General features: G+C 36.7%; 1 protein-coding gene across 4 annotated transcripts in view; it reads left to right on the top strand.

Annotated features, from left to right (window-relative positions):
* The window catches only part of SAP130 (Sin3A associated protein 130), a 51,398-nt gene that overhangs the window by 21,228 nt on the left and 3,300 nt on the right, over window positions 1-26,870 (top strand). Inside the window, exons 7-17 of one of the 4 annotated variants that reach the window (XM_044669977.1) lie at window positions 475-622; window positions 782-872; window positions 1,164-1,268; window positions 8,772-8,913; window positions 10,797-10,918; window positions 14,043-14,345; window positions 17,870-18,044; window positions 18,909-19,013; window positions 20,665-21,023; window positions 22,038-22,286; window positions 22,444-22,569. In XM_044669977.1, coding sequence (XP_044525912.1) covers window positions 475-622; window positions 782-872; window positions 1,164-1,268; window positions 8,772-8,913; window positions 10,797-10,918; window positions 14,043-14,345; window positions 17,870-18,044; window positions 18,909-19,013; window positions 20,665-21,023; window positions 22,038-22,286; window positions 22,444-22,569 — 1,925 coding nt within the window. Of the gene's footprint in view, window positions 1-474; window positions 623-781; window positions 873-1,163; window positions 1,269-8,771; window positions 8,914-10,796; window positions 10,919-14,042; window positions 14,346-17,866; window positions 18,045-18,908; window positions 19,014-20,664; window positions 21,024-22,037; window positions 22,287-22,443; window positions 22,570-26,870 lie in introns of all 4 variants that reach the window. The other 3 variants (XM_044669974.1, XM_044669976.1, XM_044669975.1) reach the window with 3 other exon arrangements.

The following is a 26,870-nucleotide window of genomic DNA, read 5'->3' as shown; positions in this document are numbered from 1 at the left end:
AATGCTATAATATATAAATGGTAGTAAATCAAAAGTATTAAAATACTTAATCTCCATCAAGCTAATGAAGATAATTATTTCTCTTTTTAAGAATAATCATAGCTAGCATTTACATTGCACTTTAAGGTTTGGAAATGGCAGTTGTCTTATTCTCAAAACAATCCTGGGGAGTAGGAATCTAGGAGATGCACTGTTAATGGTGACTAAAATTTAGTTTAGATGATTCATGATTCTTTGGGATAATTTTTTTAATGACACTTCAGTGAGTTTGAAGAGTGTAATTTAGTTGGATGTTCATTTCAGTTACCGGGTCAAAGACTTGATGTGATTTAAAATATATTCTTTAGAAATCAAGAAAAAAACAACACAGCCTAAATGAGGAAATATAAAGGTCTGAAAGCTCTCACATTAAAGAGATACGCCCATGAATCCTGTCTTTGAGTAGTCTGTAAATAATGTCTTATGTGCTTTTAGTCGGCCAACCTTGTCTATCCAGCACCCACCTTCTGCAGCAATTAGTATTCAGCGACCTGCACAGTCACGGGATGCAACAACCAGAATCACACTACCATCACATCCAGCTATCGGCACACCAAAACAGCAGCTCCATACCATGGCTCAGGTAAAGTTTTTAAGGTGAACCCCTATCTAACATCTTGGCTCCAAAAGTGCTTGGCCATGATCTGCCCATTCCTAGAGTCTATTTGGTTTTAAATTAGAACAGAATAAAAAATAGTCCTGATTAGCACAATTCTATGTTGTTTTGTTTACTCTTCTACAGAAGACTATCTTCAGTAGTGGTACACCAGTGGCAGCAGCAACTGTGGCACCCATTTTGGCTACTAATACCATTCCTTCAGCAACTACAGCCGGTAATGTCAATATTCTATAGTGGTAGCCCCATTCTTGCTTTAAAAATAATAGGAAAGGGGGAAAGAAAGGGAAGGAAGAGAGAAATTTGGAAATGATTTTTTTTTTTAAATTTCAAAAACAAAAAACTAGGAAGGTAGGGTAAGTTTACATTCTTTAGTAGACCTTTCCCTAACTACTTTTGGGGTGAGGTGGGTATTTTAATTCTATTTGAGTCTTTACTCTATGTCTCCCTAATTTGAAAATATGGGGATTTTAGAAATAGTTGTTTAAGATTTATTTTTCCTTTTCAGGAACTGTGTCACACACACAAGCACCCACAAGTACAATTGTCACTATGACCATGCCCTCTCATTCGTCTCATGCTACTGCAGTGACCACTTCAAATATCCCTGTTGGTAAGTGTCTCAGAGAGGGGGGAAAGGAGAAATTTAAAGGGATTCTTTTGGGATATCTGACAAAGGAACTCTTTTCTTAGTCTTTATCAATTTTTTTTTTAAATCCTTACCTTCCATCTTGGAGTCAATACTGTGTAATACAAGTGGTAAGGGAGGGTAGGCAATGGGGGTCAAGTGACTTGTCCAGGGTCACACAGCTGGGAAGTGTCTGAGTTCAAATTTGAACCTAGGACCTCCCGTCTCTAGGCCTGGCTCTCAATCCACTGAGCTGCCCAGCTGCCCCTTATAGCCATCATTCTTAATTTTCTTCCCCATTACCTTAACCTGTCTCCTTCAGCACACAAAGATGTTAATAAGGTGCTAATTAAATCTGAAATGATTAAAAGTAGGAAGGGAAAAGAGAAATGACATCAAAGGAATTTGAACAGTGGTAGTTAATCTTATATGCTAAAAAATCAGATACAGTAATGAATTATGTGGCTAATACTGAAGTTATAGTTGTTAAAATGTTAAAAATTTTAGGATAATGTAATAATGGACTTCTCTGAGCCATGCGTAATCCAGATTCTTATATGAGCAGTGCCATTCTTTTGGCCACATAAACTCATATGTGGTTTAATTTATCCAGCTATAAAAGGTGGGGGAAATTTGGTCTAAAAATTTGTAGATAAAAAGTGTCTTGATGGAGATAAAGGTTAGAATCACCTAGTAGTTAGAAAAGTATTGGTCTTCCTTTTCTCAGAAAGTATAGGCTTACAATAGTAGATATATCTTGATAGCTAGAATATTATATCATCCCTTGAAACTGAGCTCACTTTCTAGTACTGTCATATACTTGGTTTTAAATTTTTCTGTTATTCCCTACCTATCAGAGAAGAATAGCTGTAATTCATTTAACACATAGACCAATCAGTATATGAGTTAGCAGTTAGGTGAAAGATGATGAGAATCTAAGCTAGGGGCTTGTCTGAGTATAGAGAAGGTGATATATGGGTGAGATGTTCCTGAAGGTTAAGAACTATGAGATTTGATAACAAATTGGTTATGTGGGGTGTGGGAGAGTTGTTGATTATGATACTGTAGTAGTAGGGCTTGGGGAACTAAAAAGGTAGTGCTTCCCTTAATAACAATAGGGACTTCAGAGCTAGAGGGGTTTTGAGAGGAAAGATAATAATTTCTCTTTTGAAGTGAGTTTGATATCTCTACAGAACCTCCAGCATAAGATGTCCAAGAGGGAGTTGGAAATAACATAATAGTAGCTTAGCAGATACTAGAGCTAGGTACAGCCATTTCTCACTTGACCTAAGTGGACACTTCCCAATCCTCTAGAGGTACATGAAGCCTAGTGAGGGGCTGTACCAGCATAACTGCCTCTGCCACTACCTGCTTAAGCTGGAACCCTGGTCTGCCTAAGGGGGAGTCAAATTTGCCTAAGGGCTCTCTGCATATGCATCTGGGCCATATCTCCTTATAGACAATAAATGAACCTATGGAAGCTGATAAGATCGGCTAGTGAGATAGTATTTAGTGTGAAAAGGGATGGGGGACTAGGACACCCATAGATATAGAACTTGACTGCTGCTAAAGAAGTGAGAGAGATAAACACTGAGAGTTGGAATGACTAAGTAGTTAAGAGGAAAATCAGGAATGAATACTCTTGTGGTATTGTGTAGATAGAAAAGAATACCAGTGGGAGGTCAAGGAAGGTCCTGATTAGGAAAAGAGAAATAGATTAGGCAATAGTCCCATTAAAGTGAGTTCATTGTCAGAAACTTTTATTACCTGAAGTAGTAAAAAATATAGATATACATTCTAGGATATAGACCTCTCCTTGATGTGTCCTAAAAAATATTTCCTTTCTCTCTTCTCTGAGTGAGCCAACTTCTCTCTAGGTTCTTTTTAGGATGGGGGTGGGTAGAAGGTATTCTTGCCTCTCACAATGGCCTTTGCTAACAGAAAAGGAAACACCATTACTCCTAACAAGTGCTGAAGATATAGCCTTTCCACTGGCCCTAGCCTACTTATAAGAAACCTTCAACCTGAGACAGTACTATTTCTGCTGCCTCTTCAAATACTGGTACTACCAATCTAGCACTGAGAAGGCTCCCTCCACCATCTTTGAGCCTTGGTCCACTTAGTTATAAGATACTGTGTTAAGTGGTACTTTGGATAAATTAAATTATTATTCTGTTATCTTGTAGGTTCTAAGAAATACATAGTTATGCCTAACACTTGAAATAAGTCATTTCAGCTCATTATAAAATTAGTCACTATCCTTTTACTGCATGGTGAAGTATATAGTTAGCATACCTTTGCTTGTATCAAGATGTTTCAAATTAAAAATAATAATAAATTTCTAGTTACTTTATATTAGAGATGTAGGTATGATCAATTACTTTGTACAAACACTATGAAACTCTTTTATAAGGGCAGTTTGTTTTAGTGCTTTTAGTTTCTAGTTTGCCATTTGTCTCCTCTAAATTTAAATTATCTCCCCAAGTAACCATAATAGAAGTTATTGGAGAAATAATAGCACTAATAGTCTGACATGGTCATATACATATCACAGTCTAGACTAGATCACAGAGCTACTGGCTTTCATTTACATATCTGATATTTCTATAATACTGGTTTTTTGCATTTCTGACCTTTAAGATTTCATTAAATTCCAAATACTCTGAAGATTTACACTAGTAGACACCAAATAGCACTTTAAAGAAAGAAATCAGCTACTTAATATTATCTTCTTATTTCCTGAATCTTTTGGCCCATTGCAAATAAGATATCTGTTATTAGATTTAATTTACCTTTCATCTTGCTTTTTTTTTAAGACCTGTTGGGGTTTTTCTTTTGTTTTGAACATAGACACTAGAGAGAACAGGAACATTTCCATATTCCCAGCAGGAACACAAAATGGATTGCATATAAAATTGTGAATTTCCATTTCATACTGCTTGGTTTTTTTAGGTACATAATTAATTTTATACATTATTTTAAAAAACTATCCTAGTTGTCTCTATTTCCATTTGTTCTGCACCTTAAAAAAAAAGTTTCAATAGTCCTCTTTTTTTAGCATCAATATTACTAGCTCTACTTCCCCACCCCACATTTAAAAACTAGGAAAAGGACCAAAAGAAAAAACTAATGGGAAAAAAAAGGCCAAGTCAAGCAAAATTAATTCATGGGGCCCATGTTCAAAAAGGTGGTATTTCTGGCTAACACATGTCATCATAGGTCCTCTGGAGACAGTTGGTCTTTCACAGTTGTTTTTGTTTACATTGTGTTGACCTTAAATAAATTGTTCTCCTGGTTCTGCTCACTTCATTCACATTAGTTCCTACTATCTCTACAGTACTCCTGCTATTTCATTATTTTTGCAATAATTTTACATTCACTTTGCTACTTTTGAACCATCCCATAGTTGACAGACACATCTTTAGAATCTAGTTGTTTTCTTTTTTCTTTTCTTTTCTCCCCCCCCCCCTTTAAACTCCTTCAGAACCAGGAGATTTGTTTTACTTGCAAACATTCTCTCTTGATTGCACCACCTATTCCTATTTGTTTCATTGTTTGATGTGTGTCCTATTTTTTGTCCATTTCAGAAGAGCTTTCTCTTTCTATTGCTTCCTCCAAGATTATATCCACTCTCTTCATTACACCCTATATATGAGAACTACTCTTCTGAATTCCTTTTATTCTTTTTTCTCTACTCCCTCTTCAGATCTTCAGAATAGAATCAGTCTTCCCTCCCTTCCCCCCTGTTTTTTCTTATTCAGCTCCTTAAATACTCTTTGAAGACATTTAAGTTTTGAAGGGACACTTGTTTTTCTTCCCCTCCTTCCAATAAATCAAACAACTCCTTCCTATTGCTCAAACCAATTTACCTTTCTTGATTTCTTTGAATTCTTGGGTTTTTATTTCAGTGTTCCTACTAAGCTCTGGTCTTTTCATCAGAAATTCTTCAAAGTCCTCTATTCTATTAAATGTCTCCTCTTCTTCTATAGAATCATAGTTTGTAAGAAAAATTATTCTCAATTGTAAGCCTCAATGTTCTTTAGTACTGTATTTCCAAGTCTCCTCTCTTTTATAACAGAAGCTGCCAGGTCTTAAGTGATCCTTACTATGGTTCCTTGGTGTTTGAGTTCCTTCTTTCTGTATGCTTGCACTGTTTTTCCTTTGATGTGGAAACTTTATATTTTGGTTTTGATATTCCTGGAACTTGATTTCTTTCAGAAAATGGCCAATGGATTCTTTCTGTCATTACTTTCCCTCCTGGTTTTAATAGGTCTAGGTAGTTTTCATTTGTGATTTCTTGAACTATAGTGTTTTGGCTTTAATTTATTTTTTTAATCATGATTTTCAGGGAGTCTTGTGATTTTTTTTTAACTTCTGTTTATAATCTAATGTTTCTTTCTCTATCTGTTCAAGTTTTCAGGGAATCTCTTAACTTAAGCTTACCATTTTATCTAAGAATATTTGTTCTCCTTGAGTGATTTCCTCTTAAACTTTTATTTCATTTTTTAAATTCTTCGATTCTTCTTGGTATTCATATAGTTGTTTTAGAAAATCATTTTTTCCTTAGTCTCTGCTTGTAGTGGTTTGGGGGATTTCTAGATTTACAATAACTTTTTGTTTAATTCTTCCATTTTAGACTCAATAATAAGTATTGGTTCTAAGGCAGAAGAAATGGTAAGGGCTAGACAAATGGGAGTTAGGTGACTTGCCCAGGGTCACAGAGAGCTGGGAGGTGTCTGAAGGTAGATTAGAATCCAGCCCTTCTGGGCCTGGCTCTCAATCTGTTGAGCCACCTAGGTGCCCCTTGATTTACAATAACTTTGGATACTGGTTGGTATCTTTGGTTTAGTCAGCTCTCCATCTTTAATTGATTTGGGGCTTTTTTGCTACAGCCAGGCTCTGCTATGTTTCTGTCAGGTGGATGATGGTCAACACATTTAACCACAATTTAAATGAAGTCATCTCTATTCTTATGTGGACCTTTGCCTTCTGGAGTTAGGCCCTTCTGGTTCCTGATGCTTCAAACACTGGACCTTCAGGGTGCTCTCTAGCTTCACAGACCAGAATACTAGAGCCCTGGAGTGTCCCAGTCAAGCTTTGCTTTCATTGGTCCCTGCTGCTTCGATTGCCCCTTCCTTCCCACTCTACACCTGCATTCTCTTCCACCACAGACTTAGAATGGCCCAGGACTTTCTCAGGAGATCTCTATCCTTTCTACAGAAAGCTCTTTAAAGTACATGAATCTCAGCTCCACTCTGATTGTACTAGAAGGTTATGAGTTTGTTTTCCAGAATTGGCACTGACTTTGCTGGTAGCTCCCTTTCTTATTACCTCTGGACCCCTGACTAACTATTTGTACAATTCTGGGGTGGAATGTTGGATTTCTTTTTCATTATGTAGAGTCTGGTGTAAATTTCAGGGCTTTGCTGGAGTAGGAATTGGGGGACTAGGCAGCCTTCTTCCATTCAGGCACTTATCTTGGCTGGAAGTGTGGAGTTTTTACACATAAAATGGCTTACAGCATCAGAACATTGCACCATATTACTCTTATGTCCAATACAGAGATACTCCTTTTATTGAAAAGAGGCTAGTTACTATTGCCCATAAAATATATTTTTTTCCCCTGTTCAACTCAACAGACACTTACTAAATGCATTCTTAAGTAAAAAAGACTGAAAGGTTAGCCAAGAGCCCAGATGAATTCCAACATAATGACTCCTATTTCTTTAACACTTCAAGGTTTACGAAACACTTGCCTCACAACTGCTCTGTGAGCAATTCTTTACAGATAAGGAAACTAAGACTTATAGAGGTTAAATGACTTAACTGTGTTCATACATCCTGTAAGGAACCAGGACTAGAATTCAGGTCTCTCCTGATTCCAGGTCTAATGCTTTTCGTTACACCATGATACCAAAGAGTTTGTTTAGTAAGCAAAGGAGAGCCACTTACAGTTTTTGAGTGAAAGACTAATGAGATTGGGTATTTCCATTAGGATCATTTCTTTAGCAGAAATGTGAGAAGGAAGGGTTGGAGAGACTGAAGGCAAGAGACCAAGTTGAATAACTTTATCTAGGGAATCAAATTTAAAATGACCTTAAAGATTATCTGGTATGTTCTGTACTTGAGCAGGAATCCCTGTGTCCAACGTCCCATCAGATGGTCATCCAGGCTTCATCTAATAATCTCTAGTGGTGGTGAATTTACCAGCTGTAGAGGTAGCACATTTCACCTTTGAACAGTGATACTATCTCTTTATGCCAAACTGCAACTTTATTCAACTCCTACTCCTTGGGCCTAATTCTGCCTCCTAGGATTAAAAAGAACAAGTCTAATAATTTTTCCACAAAACAACCCCATATATACTTGAAGGTGGCTATCATCTTCTCCTCAGTCTTCTCTTTCATATGCCAAGTATTGCCAATTCCTTCAACTGATCTTCTATTAAATAATTTCCAGTTTCATATTACTGAAATCCCTTCTTGACCCACTCCAGTTTGTAATATTCTTGCTAAAATGTATCATAAACTAGGCACAGTGCTCTAAATTGGGGGTCTAACCAAGGTTACAGTGAGATCATTAGCATTCATACTAAGTTCAATTTTAATGCAGCCTAGGATCTCATTAGTTATTTTGACTGCACACTGACATTATTGAGTTTTAAGACCCTAAAACGCCTAAGTCCTTTTTACATGAACTATCATCTAGCCAAGTTTCCTCCATCTTAATTGTATAGTTGATTTAAAAAAAAAAAAAAACTAAGTTGGGCAGCTAGGTGGCTCAAACAGTATCAGACCAAATACTTAGTATTAGAAGGTAAGGGCTTTAAAAAAAAAAAGTATAGGACCTTTATCCTTATGAAATTTTGTATTATGGGGCAGCTAGGTGACTCAGTGGATTGAGAGCCAGGACTAGAGAGGCTCTAGGTCCTAGGTTCAAAAGTGACCTCAGATACTTCTATCTTTGTGACCCCAAGCAAGTCGCTTAAACCCCATTGCCTAGTCCTTACTATTCTTATTTCTTGGAACCGATGCATAGTATTTGTATTATGAGATTTAGATTTTAAGATTTTCCCTATCATTCTAGTCTTTTGAAGTCTTTTGGTGTCCCAATTCTGTTGTCTAATTGTTGTTTTAAAAGCAGGTGGGATACAGCAGTGGTTTTGAAACTTTTTGGTTTCAGGACCCCTTTATTTTCTCAAAAATTATATTAAAATGTTTTAGTATTATTATGAAAGTAGTTTTAACCTTATAGACCACCGACAAGAAGAGTTTTGGAGACTCCTAAGGAGTCTTTGAATCACATTTTTAGAACCAGTACAGTAGATTCTTGAGCATAAATGCAGTTTGTTAGAAATTCTTTTCCCTTGCTCCTTGTTAGTAAAATAGTCATGTTCCACATGCTTGCACATCTTAAATGTTCCTAGACATTTCTAGTAGTGCTTCTTTGGGAACAATAAATGACAACCCCATTTCATTTTCTTCATAGCTAAGGTAGTCCCTCAGCAGATCACACATACTTCTCCAAGGATCCAGCCAGATTATCCAACAGAGAGGAGTAGCCTTATTCCTATATCTGGACATCGGGCATCTCCAAATCCTGTTGCAATGGAAACCAGAAATGACAACAGGTAAGTGTAAAAGTTCTATGTGGTTTTTTCCCCCATTGTTATGGTATTTTTCAATCAAAAGACACAAAATAGCATATCAATTTTAGAAGGTGATGTTGGGGGCAGCTAAGTGGCTCAGTAGATTAAGAGCAAGGCTTAGATGGGAGGTCCTGGGTTCAAATGTGACCTCAGACACTTCCTAGCTGTGTGACCCTGGGCAAGTCACTTAATTCTTTTGCCCAGCCCTTTTACCACTCATCTGCCTTGGAACCAATACACAGTGTTGATTCTAAGACAGACTGTAAGGGCTTTATTTTTTTAAAAAAGAAGAATTTGTTGATATTATTAATATGGGACCACTTTATATACAACTAAAACTCCCTGGATTACTTGAAAATTTTCAGTATATGAGAAATGTCACAAGTCACCATGGGATATGTATACTTTTTTTTTTTTAATCTTTACCTTCCATTTTAGAATCAATACTGTATATTGGTTCTAAGGCAAAAGAGTGAATGGTAAGGGCTAGTTAATAGGGGTTAAGTAACCAGAGTCACACAGCTGGGAAGTGTCTGAGATGAGATTTGAACCTAGGGCCTCCCGTCTCTAGGCCTGGCTCTCAATCCACTGAGCTGCCCAGCTGTCCCTTATAAAAAGTTTTTAAAATATTTAGTCAAAAATAACAAAATCTAGACATTTTAAGGTAGTACATTAAGCTTGAGCCAAGTAATTAACAGTATAGTCCACAAAACCCCTATAGGTGGTAGTAGTTATAAGGAATACTGAAAAGTGATTTAATATGACAGCAGGAAAATCAATACAAAATATTATATTGCATCTATAATAGTTCAGTTTAGTAGACATATACATATGTATTATACATACATAAATTTTAATTAGGAAATGTTTTAAAAGGTATTTGAACATTTAAAATTTAACATTTTTATAGCCAAACATTTCACTTAAGGTGTTTTATAGGTATAAAAATTTTTATCTCAAGAAGCTTATGATCTAAGCTCTGGATCCTTTAATGGTCCATTTTGAACCTTTCAACTGTCATTCTCCCAGGTGGTTACTCTTCCATGCCCCCTAGTCATATGTTCTTTATCTGTGGACAGATACACTCAGAAACATCCTGTTAACCATAATCAGTCATGCAAATTAAAGGAAGTCAGAAAAATGTCAGGAACTTCTGATTCTGAAGCTAGTTAAATAAAACTGAAATCAAAGTTTTTATGTTGAACAGGATTTGCTGGGTGTTTGGGCTTTGTGCCTTTATTAGCTTTTCCATCTTTATTTTCTTCTTGTGAAACTCAGTGGTGGTACAGGTTAAAAAAAAATTTTTTTTAAGGAATAAACATTGAGAGGGATTCTTAAAAAAAATATATTTCTGGGGGCAGCTGGGTAGCTCAGTGGATTGAGAGCCAGGCCCAGAGACGGGAGGTTCTGGGTTCAAATCTGGTCTCAGCCACTTCCCAGCTGTATGACCCTGGGCAAGTCACTTGACCCTCATTGCCTAGCCTTTATCTTCTGTCTTGGAACCAATATATAGTTGGTTCCAATATTGGTTCCAAGGCAGAAGGTAAGGGTTAAATATATATATGCATATATATATTTCTATGATAATAAGAACCATTCAGAATCCAAGGTATAACTGTAATTGCACAGTGAGACCAGACCATAGGCTTAAAATGTCTTCAGAAGAGTCAAGGATTAAAATGTGAACAGGAAGAAATGAACAAAAGGTTTTCTAAATTAACTATAACCAAAATGTAAAGTATTTGAGGTCACTAGAAGTATTAGTGTAATATTTTGTGACAAAGTAGTAATAATCCTGGGACTAAGAGAAGGGATAATTGAATAAGTGTGTGGAATGGTTCTGAAATTTTCTTTTCTACCTCTAGGCAATCTGTTCCTGTCCAGTTCCAATACTTTTTGCCAACATACCCACCCTCTGCATACCCATTGACTGCACACACATATACCCCCATCACTAGTTCTGTGTCCACTATCCGACAATATCCAGGTAAGGAATGTTCTTTTAATTTTTTCTAAATGTTACAGCTTTTATCTTTATAAACTGGACCTTATTAGACTGGAGGAGTTAGAGTTTAGGATACTAGTTCTTAAGGTTCAGATGTGTATTTTAAGGAAGAGCAACACAGTCCAAACAGCAAACCTGTAATTTAGCTATAACTTGTTGATGCTAAAAACTGATCTGAGACTAAAATATAATATAACCGTCTACTTCAGTGATACATAAGAGGTCAATTTTTTCCTAATTCTGAAAGACTAAGCACAGAGATTGCAGAAAATAACCAACCTGGTTACTCAGGGTGCATGAAGAACAGCCATCACTGTTTTTTATTCAGAGGTAAATGGGGAGCTGGGACCTTTCCAGAGATAGTGACACAAAATTAAAAGTATTCCCCCTTCCAAGGAGCCACAGTAGAAGAATGTGTAGTTCTGGACTTAGAATAAGGACAGCCTGGATTCACATCCTGCCCCCTGACCTTTACTCAATGTATGACCCTGGGCAAGTAACTTAATCTCTCTGAGCTTCAGTTTTTCCACCTGGAAAATGGGTACAATAATAATATTATTATGTAATATTCGATGATATAAATATTACTTTGAATCCAGTTTCTTACCTGCTCTGTGACTTTGATAAGTCACTTAATTGCTCCTCAGGCTACAACACTACCAAAAACTTGGTGAAACCATCAGATGGTTTCTCTTGTGCCTTCAAACTATACTTTTTTTTTTTTTTTTTTTTAAATTTTAAACCCTTAATTTCTGTGTATTGATTTATAGGTGGAAGATTGGTAAGGGTAGGCAATGGGGGTCAAGTGACTTGCCCAGGGTCACACAGCTGGGAAGTGTCTGAGGCCGGATTTGAACCTAGGACCTCCCGTCTCTAGGCCTGGCTCTCAATCCACTGAGCTACCCAGCTGCCCCAAACTATACTTTTTAAGTAAATGTTTCATTCATGCTTTCTTCATTTTTTTTAAACACTAAAGTCACATTCTAGTCACATTTAGGTGACACTCTCACCATAAAAAAGTACAGATAAGTAAATCAAATCAATGCATAATCCATTGGCCACATCTGGTGGCATATACCTTTTGCCATGCCTATAATCTACCCTGTGAAGTCAGAACTAGTGTCAGTCATGAGTCAAAGTTTTTATGACCTTCAATGTTGTTTTCCTTTGCCTTATAGTGATCTTTGTATAAACTGTTCTCTTGGTTCTATTTACTTCCTTAAGGGCATGGACTTTGGTTCTTGTCTTAGCATCTGGCACATAGTAAGCATTTAATAAATACTTATTGGTTGATTGTATCATTTCATATAAGTCTACTATGTTTCCCTGAATTCTTCATGTTGGTTGTTGCTTAATGTATGATAATATTCCATTTACTTATATACCACAGTTTGTTCAGCCATGGTTGGATACCCAATTTGTTTCTAACTTCTTGAAACAACAAAATCTGCTGCTATAAATATTTTTGTGTATCTGTATAGCTTTTCATCATCTTTGATCTTGGTCAATGTGCCTGCTAGAGGCATTTGAATAAATAATCAATGAAAACTTTGTTGCTTCTAGGGAATGCTGACATCTTTACCAATTGTTTTCCCTCCTACCAACTATAAGTATTTGGAGGTTTTTTGGAGAGTCAGAGAATTTTGTTTTAAAAAGACAAAAATCCACAAGTATATACTCTATACCAGTGGTTCCCAGACTTTTTTGGCCTACTGCTCCCTTTCCAGAAAAAATATTACTTAGCCCCCTGGAAATTAAATTTTTTTTTTAAATTTTAATAGCAATTAATAGGAAAGATAAATGCACCTGTGGCCATCACCACCCTCACCCCACCCCCAATCGCTGCAGCACCCACCAGGGGGCGGTAGTGCCCACTTTGGGAATCACTGCTCTATACTATTAAAACACAGAACTTAAAATTTATACTTGGCTATTAACTAGAGCATTTTGGATGGTTGACTTTTTGCCTTGCCATTGTCATTCTGAAAACCAAATAGTACATCATTTCAAATATTATTTAGTCTTTTTAAATGCATGGAAGCTAGGTTAGAAGGGTAGAGAGAGTGCTAGAACTGGAGTTAATAAAACCTGAATTCCAGTCCTACCTCAGACACTTAACTAGTTATTTGGCCTTGGGCTACTTACTTTTACTTAACTTACTTAGTCTTCCTGTCTATAATAGGGAATAATAATGGCACCTACCTCAGAAGATTGTTGAGTGTATCAAATAAAATGAACCTATGTGAAGCATTTTATAAACTCAAAAGCCCTATGTAAATGCTATTATTATTTTTTATTAGACTATGAGGTTACAGTATATTTTTAAGTGTTTCTAGATTTCCCTCCTTTTTTCACCTTTCAAGAATGTTTTATAAAGTCACTGAAGTACTTAGATGATTTTTCAAATTGCATTAAAATAATATCTTTTTTTTAAAATCAAGGGTCCTACAGTAAAAATCTTATCATTTTATCTTATACATCTGTTTATTTCCTTAATAAACCACTTCCCTAAATACTGGTTTGAAATATTGCTTTAATAATAACTGATATTTATACAATCCTTTAAGTTTGGTAACAAAGTGCTTTTATCACAATAACTATCAGGTAGGCAATACAAGTAATAACATTCTCACAGCTCTTTAATTTCCTTATCTGTAAAATGGGGATGATTAGTTACAGTTAGAATGAGTTTGAGGTGACTAAGTGGTATAGTGGATAAAGTGCCTGGCCTGGAGTTAGGAAGACATCTTCCTGAGTTCAAATCCGGCCTTAAACACATGAGCTGTGTAACCCCAGGCAAGCCATTTCACCTGCTTGCCCCAATTTCCTCATCTGTAAAAAGAGCTGAAAAAGGAAATGGCAAACCATTCCAGTAACTTTGCCAAGAAAACTCCAAATGGGGCATGAAGAGTCAGACATGACTCTGCAAAAACAACCAAACAACAAAAATGTGAGTTTGAGGTGGGATTCAAACCCAGATCTTTTGACTCCACTATGATACATTGAGAGGAGATAGCTAGGATGTTTTTGTGCAGACTTGAAAAAGTATATATATTGGTAAGGCCTTCTCATTTTGCTATAGTGAAAGTTTTGTGGTATTCTTTAGTTTCAGCTCAGGCACCAAACTCTGCCATCACAGCTCAGACTGGTGTTGGGGTGGCATCTACAGTGCACCTAAATCCCATGCAGCTGATGACAGTCGATGCATCTCATGCTCGTCATATCCAAGGAATCCAGCCAGCACCTATCAATACACAAGGAATACAACCTGCACCTATTGGAACACAGGGAATCCAACCAGCACCAATTGGAACACAGGGAATCCACTCAGCAACACCAATCAATACACAAGGACTTCAGCCCACACCAATAGGTGCTCAACAACCTCAGACTGAAACTAAGACTTCAGGTAACTTGAATTTTTAGCACTATTCAAAAGGCTAGATGAACACACTAACTTACTTTTTTTGATTACAAAGCATTTTTCATTTAGCTTTGTTTTCTGAGAAGATAGTTTTTATTTACTAAGGAATGGTAAGTAAAACAAGTATTTTTGAAACAGAGTAAGTTACACTGAATATAGAATATGAATTAGCACTAGATAGTCTATGTTAAAGAAAATTAACTTAAATTCTAGCTAGATCTTAAAAGCATACAAAAAACCAAAAGGTTAGAAGAGAATATTTGTTTCAACTGTATAAGGCAGATAAAAATAGCAAGTAAAAGTCACTTGAGTGGCAGCTGGATAGCTCAGTGGATTGAAAGCCTAGAGATGGGAAGTCCTAGGTTCAAATCTGGCCTCAGAAACTTCCCAGCTGTGTGACCCTGGGCAAGTCACTTGAACCCCATTGCCTACCCTTACCACTCTTCTGCCTTGGAGCCAATACACACAGTATTGACTCCAAGATGGAAGGTAAGGGTTTTAAAAAAAAAAAGTTACTTGAGACAAAGTTAGATGTATTCATTGACTCAGTTCTACAAAACAAAATGAATGAAATGAAAAGCGGACTGATTAATAATCATTACAGTAAAGATAACTGCTAAAAACATAAAGTTGATAATAAACGTTATTAAAAAGCATCATCATTTTAGTCTCCCAGAAAAGGTGAGGAATAGACAATTTTACAACAAAAAATAGATTTACTACAGGCATTTGAAAAATTGTTCAGGCTCACTTTAAATCAGGGGGAAAAAAAAAAAGAGATGTTAAAATGTCTTTTGAGGTAACACTTAACATAGACCAAATGATAAAAATACCTCAAAGTGACGAAACTCAATATTGACATATTGGTGATTAACTCATTATGTCATGCATTGGTGATGGAATTTCAGTTGGTAGAATCTTCTTAGAGGGCAGAGTAGCAGTACAAGAGGCATAAAAATAATCATACCCTCTTATGTAATCAAAAATATATCTTTAGTACTATCATGAAGAGAAAAAAGATCTATAAAAAAATGCAGGCTCATATTTTTCATAGACATTTCTAAGTAATGAAAGCTGTCTAAATATCTAACAGTTACAGGTTGACTGAATGAACTGTAGCTTATTAACAAAACAGTGTATTACAGTGGCCTTAAAATTTTATAAAAATGAAAAATATTTTAAAACAATACAAAGTAATATAAAGGGAAGAAAGTAAAACCAGAAACATAGTATATAAACTGACTATAGCCATATAAAAGGAATAATATATACATAAGCATATGTACAAATAGGATAGAGAAAATAGTGTTATAATGAATATAGAAATTTTTTTTGGTTTAAATATTTTTGGACATTTAACTATTTTTTATTTAAAGTTAATGAAGAAAAAAGTCAATGCAGCTTTTAAATGAGCTTATCTTTTTTTTTTTTTTTTACTTTCTCCCTTGAAATGGAATGCTTTCTTGAAACAGAAAAACAGTTAACCAAAAGCCATGATAGAGAAACCATTTCTAAAAATGTATGTAGCATTCTGCCCTTGTAGTGCCCCACCTCACTGAGTGGATGGGGAAGGGTGTTTTATCCTTGTTTATTACTTCTTCCATTGTTATTGACCATTATATGGGTTTTTAGCCAATATTCACTTTCCCTTTAATGAGCTTTTCCTTCCCCTTGTTGGAGTCCTTGCATGTTATTTTATTGATTTTACCTTTCATTGGTTCACATCTTCCCCTTGTTTCTCTCAATTCAAGAAGATTGTCTTTTAGGTTAATGACAACCTCTTTTTTAAGATGAACTTGTGATTTCATCAGGACAGGAGCAGAAACTTTATTAGTGCAGATAGTTCAGCATTAGTTGTAGCTCATAGTGTTAGAAAATTGCTTGCCTGGGGACAGCTAAATAGCACAATGGATAGAACACCAGGCCTTGAGTCTGGAGGACATGAGCTCAAATCTGGTTCTCGACTCTTGCTAGTTGTGTTACCCCTGAGCAAGTCACTTAACCCCAATTATCTAGCTCTTGTCGCTCTTCTGTCCTGGAATTGATGCTAAGACAGAAAGTAAGGCTTATTAAAAGAGAGAGAAAAAGAAAGACTATCCTTCCTGGGACAAAGACTTCCAGAGTCACTCAATATGTGTCATAGGCAAGACTCTAACCCATGTCTTCATGACTCAGACCTCAAGCTTCTTAATTAGATGTGACCATTATTGGCCCTTTTGGTTTTATGACAAGCCAGTCATAACAACCCTGTTAGTTTGTACGCATTATCCCCATTTTACCAAAGGCAAAATTAAGGCTTAGAGAGGAGATGATTTTGCCCAAGGCCAAAATCTAGGAATAGAACTTTGGCTTGTTTTGAAATCTAATGTTCTTTTCACTATCCTAAGCTGTCTTTCTCACATAAAGCATAATTTATATGATGAGAATCTGCAATTGGAATCCATTTTAATTGTCTTCATGGATACCCATTTTATCAACCAAGTATAGTCAAATTCATGACAACATTTTGACACTTTTTTTAAAGAAGTTTTTGGTGAGGGTCAGGGGATAAGCCTTAGGTAATTAATATTTGAACTCAAACTGGACAGTTGTTTTGTATTTCTTCACTCACAACATTATCATCATACCTTGTGTTCTTTTGACCTAGTAATAAACTATAGATCTTTGATGGTGAACCTATGGGGCATGTACACCAAAGATTACACACTGAGACCTCTTTGTGGACATGCCTGTAATTTAGTTACTGGGAAGGTAGAGGGACTTAGATGGAGTTGCTCCCTTCTCCCTCTCCCCCATACTTCCCCTCCTCTCTGCCCAGCAGCCCATTGGAAGTGCTTATTACTCCCTCCCCTCCCATTCTCCTTCCCCTCTCTGGGGTAAGGGGGAGGGCAGAGCAGGGAACACTTTGCCTGGGGGTGGATGGCATGCAGCCTGGGTGGGGTGAGGCACTGCATGTAGTGTCTAAAAGGTTTACCAACACTGCTACAGACCATATAACCATAGAATCTCAGGATTTGGAAGCCATGGGCCTAGAAAATCCCCAAAATAAATGGAGAAAGAAGATTTTTGATTGAGAGATATTATAGTGTAGTGGGAAAAGCCCTTGACCTTAAGAATTACCAGCCTAGATTGGAGTCCTGGCCCTGCCTCTCTCTAGTGTTGTACTTTAGGCTAGGTCTCTCTAGTTTCTTCATTTGTAAAATGCAGAGAATAGTCAAGGAATATGTAAACAAAATGGAGGTATTCCTATTATTAACTACTCCTGATTTTATTAAATCATCTCTTCCCCTCTTTTATAGTCTGAGCAAGTAAAGCATGATGCTTTATTTTAATCCTGAGAAGCTGGTCTCCTGTGACAAGTGCTAGAGTTCATAGCAGTTCTGCAGTTCTTTTATGATTTTTAAGAAAAAGAAACCGGGTTGAAAATGCTGTCTTCCACTCAAGGAGTTTGAATCATTATTCTTTTTTGCCTCTTGTCTTACTTATATTCCCTTCTGCTCTCCTAGCAGTGGTGTTGGCAGATGGAGCCACAATTGTAGCCAATCCTATTAGCAATACATTTAATGCCGCTCCAGCAGCTACCACCGTGGTGCAGACCCACAGCCAGAGTGCCAGCACGAGCGCGCCAGCCCAAGGCTCATCCCCTCGCCCAAGCATCCTCCGAAAGAAGCCAGCCACAGATGGGTGAGGAAATCTCCAGCCTTGCAAAACAATATGAAACCCTTTTGATTTAGAATGTAGCTTCTAAAAAAATAGCAAAGATTAGTACCACTCCATTGCTAACAATAAGGGTAAATCATTAGATTGGTCCTTATGTCTGAAGTAGTATTTTACTTTCTCCCCAAAACTTGGCCATAGGGATTGTAGAATGAAAAGCCAAAGATTTTTGTAGGGGTTTGTATATGTGCTTCCATGGTTTTTCTCAGGACCAAACCCTCAGAATTCCTAAAATAGTCCTGGAATGTATCATGCACTCTTTTTTAGGAAGGCATTTTCATTGTTAGTGACCACAGTCTATTTTTCTTTCATATAAGTTGTTCATTTTGGATTAAAAAGTACTGATTCACTACAGAATAATCTGTATTGTCCTGTGGCCCCCTGCACTAACTTTTTACTTGTATCATGCTGAACCCTATTCCAGTGACATAAAATTTGGAAGATGAAATAATCATTTTCTAGTTCTAATTGAAATGAAGTTGCTCTCCCAGCTTTGGGAATTCTTTATTGTTGGCATCTTGAACCACTGAAACTTCCTCTAAGGAGAAAGGGGTTTGTCAAGGGTACTCATCGTAACATTTTATGGGATATATTTTTTTATATATGTATATATGAATACATATATATGCACACAAATGAATATACACTGGATTTTTTTCATTTTAAGGCTAAATCCTGGTGAAAAAATGATATTGACACAAGCACAAAGTGAGGGTGGTATTTTAGCCTGTAGTAGTACTTCCACTATATGACAGGTGGAAGGCATCATGTAATTGTTAATGTTTAATGCCCTTTATCTGGAGCTATTTTTCAAGCTTGTCTTGGTTTCAGAATGGCAGTCCGGAAGAGCCTCATTCCTCCTCAGCCGCCTGAAGTCACTAGTCCACGTGTAGAGAGCTCCATAAGGAGTACATCCGGGTCACCCAGACCTTCAGGGTAAGGCCTAATTTGAACATATTAGTAGTATTACTTAGCAATCCTCTACCAAGTGAGGAAATATATTTTAATGAGAGCGAATAGAGAATTATATGCCACAGAGTATGAAAGACTAAATAAATATTTTAACATTTTAAAACAAATTATATTAGGGTACTACTTTGTGGAACAAAAAAAAACTTTAAAATGAGTCAGCCTTTTCTTAAATGCATTTTTGTATGATACACAGGACACTACTAGTTTTAGCAAAGGAGTCAACAAGCTTTTAACCCTTTATGCCACCAGACAGGCTGAGAGGTGACCTGGAATGCTACAGGCAATCCAGAAACATAGGCCAAGGCAGGGGAAAGAATGAGAGAGAAGAGGTGAAAAGGAAAAGGAGGGAAGATTTGGTGAGAAACAGTGAAGGGCTGTCAATAATAGCCTTAGTTGCTTCTTGTTTGTATTCAAGCCACATGTCACCTCCCCCATTCCAAACAGATATCGTTCATTGCTAGCATCTGTAATAGATTCTCAGTGATGTTTATAAGCCCTTTGTTGTAGACTTTTAAAAGATTAATAGAAGTCTTTTGTTTCACTGTTACCTTTTTCTACTTTGAGAGTCCTGAAGAACTTTTTAGTACTGAAGACCTTTTCTCTACTCTTTTTTCTTGGTGTGGTTGTTCTTTAGTTTCTTCTTTTCTGCCTAGTGAGAAATATTTAGACCTATATGCTTGTTTTTCTTCTTTAAATCTGAGAAGAATAGTCATGTTTTTCAAATAAAGACTTTATAGAACAATTGCAAGGCAGACTTGAATCCTGTCTTAGTTATAAGTATATATATGTAGGGGTGGGGATAAAGTGAACAAAATGATCATTTTAGATAAAACTTTTCACACAAAGACACTGAATAAGTAGAAATAAACAAGATAAGTGAAGTTTTGTTTTGTTTTTTTGGACAAGTGAAGTTTTAAAAAATTAATGTGGAGAGGGCAGCTGGGTGGCTCAGTGGATTGAGAGCCAGGCCTAGAGACAGGAGGTCCTAGGTTCAAATCTGGCCTCAGACAATTCCTAGCTGTGTGACCCTGGGCAAGTCACTTAACCCCCATTGCCTAGCCCTTACCACTCTTCTGCCTTGGAGCCAAAACACAGTATTGACTCCAAGATGGAAGGTAAGGATTTAAATTTAAAAAAAAAATTAATGTGGAATACAATTTTTGAGTCATCTTCTAGAAGTTTAAAATGGAATTTTAAAAATTACTCTAAAGTTTACCTTGGAAATAGTGTATTGTTTATTTTGAAATAATTAAAAATCAATGAATAGAGAACCTACTTGCACAAGATATTGTTTTGGGTGTTTCACAAAATGACTTCTAAATAGTTCTTGTCATCTTTTTTTTTTTTTTTAACCTTAACTTCCATCTTAGAATCAATATTGTGTATTGGTTCCAAGGCAGAAAAGTAGTAAGGGGGGGGGGGTGTTAAGTGACTTGCCCAAGGTCACACAGCTAAGAAGTGTCCGAGGCCAGATTTGAGCCTGGACCTCCCATCTCAAGACCTGGTTCTCAATCCACTGAGCTACCCGGCTGCCCACAAAGCTCCTGTCTTCTACAAGATTGCTAGCTAACACAACTTGATAATGTTTTTTTTTGTTGTTTTTTTTATGTTTTAGTGCCAAACCTAAGCCAGAAATCCATGTATCTATGGCCACACCAGTCACTGTGTCTGTGGAGGCTGTGTCTAATCAGAGTAGTGATCAGCCCACCATTGCTGTGCAGCCCACCTCTCAACAGCCACCACCTGCCATTCCAACCATCATTGCAGCAGCCAGTCCCCCATCACAACCATCAGTAGCCCTGTCAACAATTCCAGGAGCAGTTCCTGTCACTCCCCCCATTACCACTATTGCAGCTGCTCCTCCCGCATCATCAACAGTGGGTGGCAGCCTTTCCACTGTGATGGGCCCTGCAGTGCCAGAGATAAAAATTAAAGAAGAAGTAGAACCTATGGATATAATGCGTCCTGTTTCTGGTAAGTTCATGCAAAGTTATCTTTTCTTTCATGAGTTCCTTCTCCCCTTATGAATGCCTTTTTGCTAAAGTTGGAACCCTGATGGCCTGTTTAAAATCATTTCTACCAAGAGTTCTTCTTTTCAAGAGTTCATGCACGTCAAAGCTTTTGCACCCACTGCATTGTAAAATTGGTTTTTACTAAATGTAAGAAGATAAATTTCCTTTCGAAGACTAAAACTGGAAGGCCTTGATTCACAGGTGGGAACAATCTTCTTCCATCAGTAAGGAAAGTCAATGCAAACAACTTTTTTTTTTTTTTAATCCTTTTTATGTTGACAACTAAATGTTCCTGCTTCCTACCAGGCAGTGCTACCAGTAGCTTTTATACAATGCATTTTTCTTCAGTGTCTGTCAAGGAAATGAAGATAACAAGGGACACATTTGTACTGACAGTTAAGGCATATTTAAGATTCATGTCCCATCTAATCTAAAAGGCTAGTTAAGAATTTGCTTAAAGTATGTTATTGAAAGGTCTCTTGATCAGGTTCTCTCTATGCTTACTAAATGTTTTGGTTTTTCCCATTCTCCTTCCAGCTGCATCGTTTTTTGCTCTTTTTTCATCACTGGCATTTTCCAGATAGTTGTAGAACAGTTTCTTTTGAAAGGCATCACGAGTGACCGAGGGTGGCCAAATGTCACAGCTTCAGTTTTTCTTCACTTCACTATTGACTTACTCTGTGGCACGAGGCAAAATCACTTACTCTATTTGTGCTATATAGATTTCTAGTTTTTAACTGGCAGTGCTACTGCCTAACAAGATAAGGCAAGGAGGTTTTAATGGACTAAGTGATTTTATCCTCATCTTTAATATGTTTTAAAAGTCTCTACTATAGACACAGTATGAACTTTAAGGGTCCTTCTTACTTAGGTAACATTCATAGAGATAATATCCTATTTACCACACCAGAAATCAAATGCAGTCTCTTACTGAGACTGTGTTTTCATAGATTTTGTGTTTCTTCTCTTCTGTCAGCAGTTCCTCCATTAACAACCAACACTGTGTCTCCATCTCTTGCACTGTTGGCCAACAACCTATCGATGCCTCCAAGTGACTTGCCACCTGGTGCCTCCCCAAGGAAAAAACCACGGAAGCAACAGCATGTGATTTCAACAGAGGAAGGTGACATGATGGAGACAAATAGTACTGATGATGAGAAGTCCACTCCTAAGAGTTTGCTGGTAAAGGCTGAGAAACGCAAGTCTCCTCCCAAGGAATATATAGGTAGTAGATCTCCATTGAAGCATATTTTCTTTTTCTTTTCTCAAGTCAGTCATCAGCACTTGAGATTTTAAGTGGCGAAGCTGTACATAGGTGAAATAGGGTAGAAAATGAGAAGTATGATTCATCTATTGCTTTATTTTCCTTCCCCTTTTAATAGATGAAGAAGGTGTGAGGTATGTCCCTGTTCGTCCAAGACCTCCCATTACTCTGCTCCGACATTACCGGAACCCCTGGAAAGCTGCTTATCATCACTTCCAGAGGTACAGCGATGTCAGAGTCAAAGGTAAGAAAGTCTCCTAAAGAAAGGGAACTTTTGAATCCTTTCAAATATATTTTTCTCCTAATAGGCACCAAAACATAGCTACTTTGGAAGTAGGCTTATCAGAATGGTTTAGTGTAAAACAGAACTTCTGTTTTTTTTTTGTTTGTTTGTTTGTTATCTAAGCCACAAGTTGCTTTTTAGAAAATGTTTTATTGATGCTGGTTTAAAAAAAATTGTTGTCACTTATCAGTGACTCTTCTTTCCCCTTCCCAGAACTGTCTTTTGTAACAAAGAAGTACCATTAAGCAAAATAGGTCAATATACTTTCCTTGTCTGGTAATACAAGCCTCATTACACATCTGTAATATGCTACATGCTACCTATCTCTCTTTACCCCACAGAGGGAAGGGAGAAGATATTCTTCACTGTCAATCCTCAGAAATCAATGCTCATCACTGGTCTTTCAGGGTTTTGACATTATGGTAGCAATTATGGCAGACTAGTAGGTCTTCACTGGACTACTGATAAAATTGTAGGTCTAGTGTCTGCCCCCTGCCATTTTCAATTGCCTCTGTCTTTTTTAATAGGTGTCAGCAGTTCTTTTATTCATGATTTCAAACATTTTTTAATACGGTTGTCGTTGGCTTGTGTTGCTTTTGAAAACTCCCTGTTCATATCCATTGAAGGGAGTGACTTTTACACATAAACCATGAATGTCTGTTGTGAGATTTTAGAAATTATCTCTGGTAAAACTTAAGTGAACCAATAAAATTAATCACTTTGTTTTCTATGATGAGCAATATGTTCTTCATTTTCTTTAGTACTGAACAGCATAGAGGTCTTTTTGGACACAAGTGTTATCATTAATTGTTTTAGTATATTCAATTTCAGGGGAAAATAGCCCTGGCTTCAGAAAAACAATTTGTTTCTAAATCTCCAGATAGGGATGTGAAGATTTATTTCAGCTTTGAGAATATCTGTTAGCTTTTAAGCAGGCTGTAATTGTTCCTATCTACAATATATTGTTTATGGTTTGATTTGGCAGGCTTGTATCTTGGTCCCTACAATAAGTTTTCTGTATAACATGATTCCACATTCTGGGCCTTGAAGATAATATTATAGTGAGGTTATAATATAATAAAAATGGTTGGGGGCAGCTGGGTGGCTCAGTGGATTGAGAGCCAGGCCCAGAGATGGGAGGTCCTGGGTTCAAATCTAGCCTTAGACACTTCCTAGCTGTATGACCCTGGGCAAGTCACTTAACCCCCATTGCCTAGCCCTTACCACTCTTCTGCCTTGGAACCAATATCCAGTATTGATTCCAAGATGGAAGGTAAGGGTTTTAAGAGGAAAAAATGGTTTAAAGCAATTGGAAAATATATATTAAATACATATCAACAAAAATAGCCTCATCAAACTTATTGAATACCATTTTTCCTTCAGCCTAAACTAGTCTACATATTATTCAGGCATTAAAGAGGTTGAGTAAGGAGGAGTGTTTTTCCTTGAGGAGAGCCAAGAAAATGACAGCTGCCAGGATGAGCTGGGCATTTTTCTCTGGTCAGAATCTGCAAGATGAGCAAGTACTAGCATCAGCACAGCCTTGAGATCTTTCATTTGTTTTGATTTGCTTCTTTTTTGTTCAATTTCAGTCATGTCCATCTCTTCCCGACTCTAATTGGAGTTTTCTTGGCAAAGATACTATTTTCCATTTCCTTCTCCTGGTCATTTTACAGATGAGAAAATTGAGGCAAGGTGGCGTTAAATGTCTTGCCCCAGGGTCACAGATCTAGTAAGTGTCTGAGGTTGGTTTTGAATTTGGATTTTCCTGACCCTAGGATTGGTGATCAATCCACTGTGCCACCTTGCTGTCTCTTTTAAGAGATTTACTAACTTAGCCTCATTTACCAATATATCCAAGGATATTGGTTGGTAAAATGGCCTTCTCAAAAAGGACAGTGTGACTATCTGACTTCAGTGTCAGAAACTTTAAAGCTTTGATCTGGACCCTTATATAGTTCAAATTTATTTGCTTATGTTTCTCACTCTTTAAAACAAAATGTCATCTTATTTATTTTAGACAGCCTAGATATTTCAGGGATGGGCTTATATTTAATTCTGTTCTACAAATATTTATTAAGCATCTAGCACATACGGGGCTTGGCAATGGGAACAACAAAAGAAAACATGAAATATTCCATATCTTTAAGGAGCCTACATTCTGCAAGGGAGTAGTATAAGATAAACTCTGAGAAGCAGACAGCACTAATGGGGATGGGGGATCAGGGAAGACTGGAACAAGGAAGGGATAACCTGAACATACTATGGAAGGACAAGGAGGATTCTGAGGGTGGTGGATCCAAAAACCCAACTAGGTACATGAGAACCATAAGCAATCAAACATAGTAGTATAATAGTCAGTGAACCCAAGGACTGCTGAGGAAGGACTAGCTATTAGATGTAAACAAACAAACTTGGTAAAATTGGAAATTAATATGGGAAAAATTAGACCTAGAGTGACATTTCACACCCTATATACCTCAAGCCCAGATTGGATACATGAGCCGAGTACCAAAGCTGTATCGTAAACATATTAGAGGAAAGAGGAAAGAGATACCTTCTCTATAACTATGTATCAGGAAGAATTCCTGACCAAATAAGGGAGAAAGAGGATTACTGGGAGATATTTGTACAAACAAAAGCAATTCATTTAGAACTGGAAGTGAAACTAAGGAAAATTGTTTTTGCAGCAGATTTTTCTGATTTTGATTTGAAAACCAAGATACATGAGAAATTATTATAACTACATAAGAACAAGAGTCACTCTCACTCTCCATTAGATAAGTGGTCAAAGGATACGAACAGGTCATTATTTAAAGAAAGGCAAGCTATCAACAACCCTATGATGATGTCCTCCAGGTCACTAATAAAGATCCCAGGACATTTTCATTTGATTTGCAGTTGAAATCTTCTATATATATCGTCTCCCCCATTAGAAAGTGAACCCCCTGAGGAGCAAATTGTTTTCTCTTTGTACTCTAGGAGCTTAGCAAAGCATTTTGCATCTACACACAAAAATAATAAAAAGGGGAGGGGACAGAATAACCATTTACATAATGCTTATTATGTGATAAGTGATACTAAGCACTTTATGAATATTATCTCATTTGAAAAAATTACATTTATTTGAAGGAGCAGTTGGAGCTATGAACAGTTCTGGAAAGTTCTGGAAAGAAATATGAAATTTTACCCCAAAAGTTACTAAATCATGTACCTTTTACCCAGAAGTAACACTTCTTGGCATATACCCCAAGAGATCAGACATAGATAAAGGACCTCAATGTCCAAAAAAAAAAATTGAAGCACTTTTTGTTTTGGCACAGAACTGGATAAAAAGTGGGTGGGTACCCATTGACTAGAGAAGAACTAAACAAATTATTACAGAGTAATAGTGTCAAACTCATATAAGGGGATCCCTGCCACTACACTGATTAGGAAACCATAGATTAACATTGTCTATTTTATACTGTATTTGTATTTTGTTAGCCATTGCCCAATCACATTTTCATCTGGTTCAGGCCACTTGGGAGTTTTGTAGCCTATTTTTGTCACCTTGGGCATAATGGAGTGCTATTGTGTTATAAGAAATGATCAGAGGCACAGATTTACAGCAACCTGAAAGACTTGTATAAACTAAGCAATGTGAAATGAGTAGAACAATTTATACAGTGACTTCAGTGGTAGAAAAAGGGAAACAATTTTGAAAAACTTAAGTACACTGATCAGTCCAAATTCAGTCATGATTTAAAAAATAACTGATAATCAATTTTTCACCTCCCTGAGAGGTGATGGACTGTGGGTGCAAAATGAGATATTTTTATGTTCAGACAGACCAGGGTATAGATTTATTTTGCTTGATGATTCTTGTTAAAGGGGGGGACTTTCATTAGTGGGAGGAGAGGAATTGTGAAGGGTTTAATGATAGTAATGAAAAGAAAGAAAAGGACTTCCATACTGCACTTAAAAAATACACAGAAATTCAGAAAGGGTGCACACTGGCAAGCTAATGTTGGTAAAACCATGTTAAGTTTAGTATATACTTCTTTAAAAAGCTATATGTAATAAAGATTAATGGGTCTGTATTTGATCTTTTTTTCCTGTTCTTTGATTATAGAAATGTTCTTGTTGATGTTTTAAGTTCATAATAAAAAAATAACTAGAAATCTGTCAGTTCTAAAAGTCATCCAGTATAAACAGGTTATTTTAAATATATCATTCTCAACTTCTGGAATGAAGAAAGGAGTTTTTCCTTCCATTTTTAT

Source organism: Gracilinanus agilis, chromosome 3 (assembly GCF_016433145.1).
Source record: "Gracilinanus agilis isolate LMUSP501 chromosome 3, AgileGrace, whole genome shotgun sequence".
Taxonomy (NCBI): domain Eukaryota; kingdom Metazoa; phylum Chordata; class Mammalia; order Didelphimorphia; family Didelphidae; genus Gracilinanus; species Gracilinanus agilis.
Note: the sequence above shows the minus strand (reverse complement) of the source record. Positions and strands in the feature narration are given on the sequence as shown.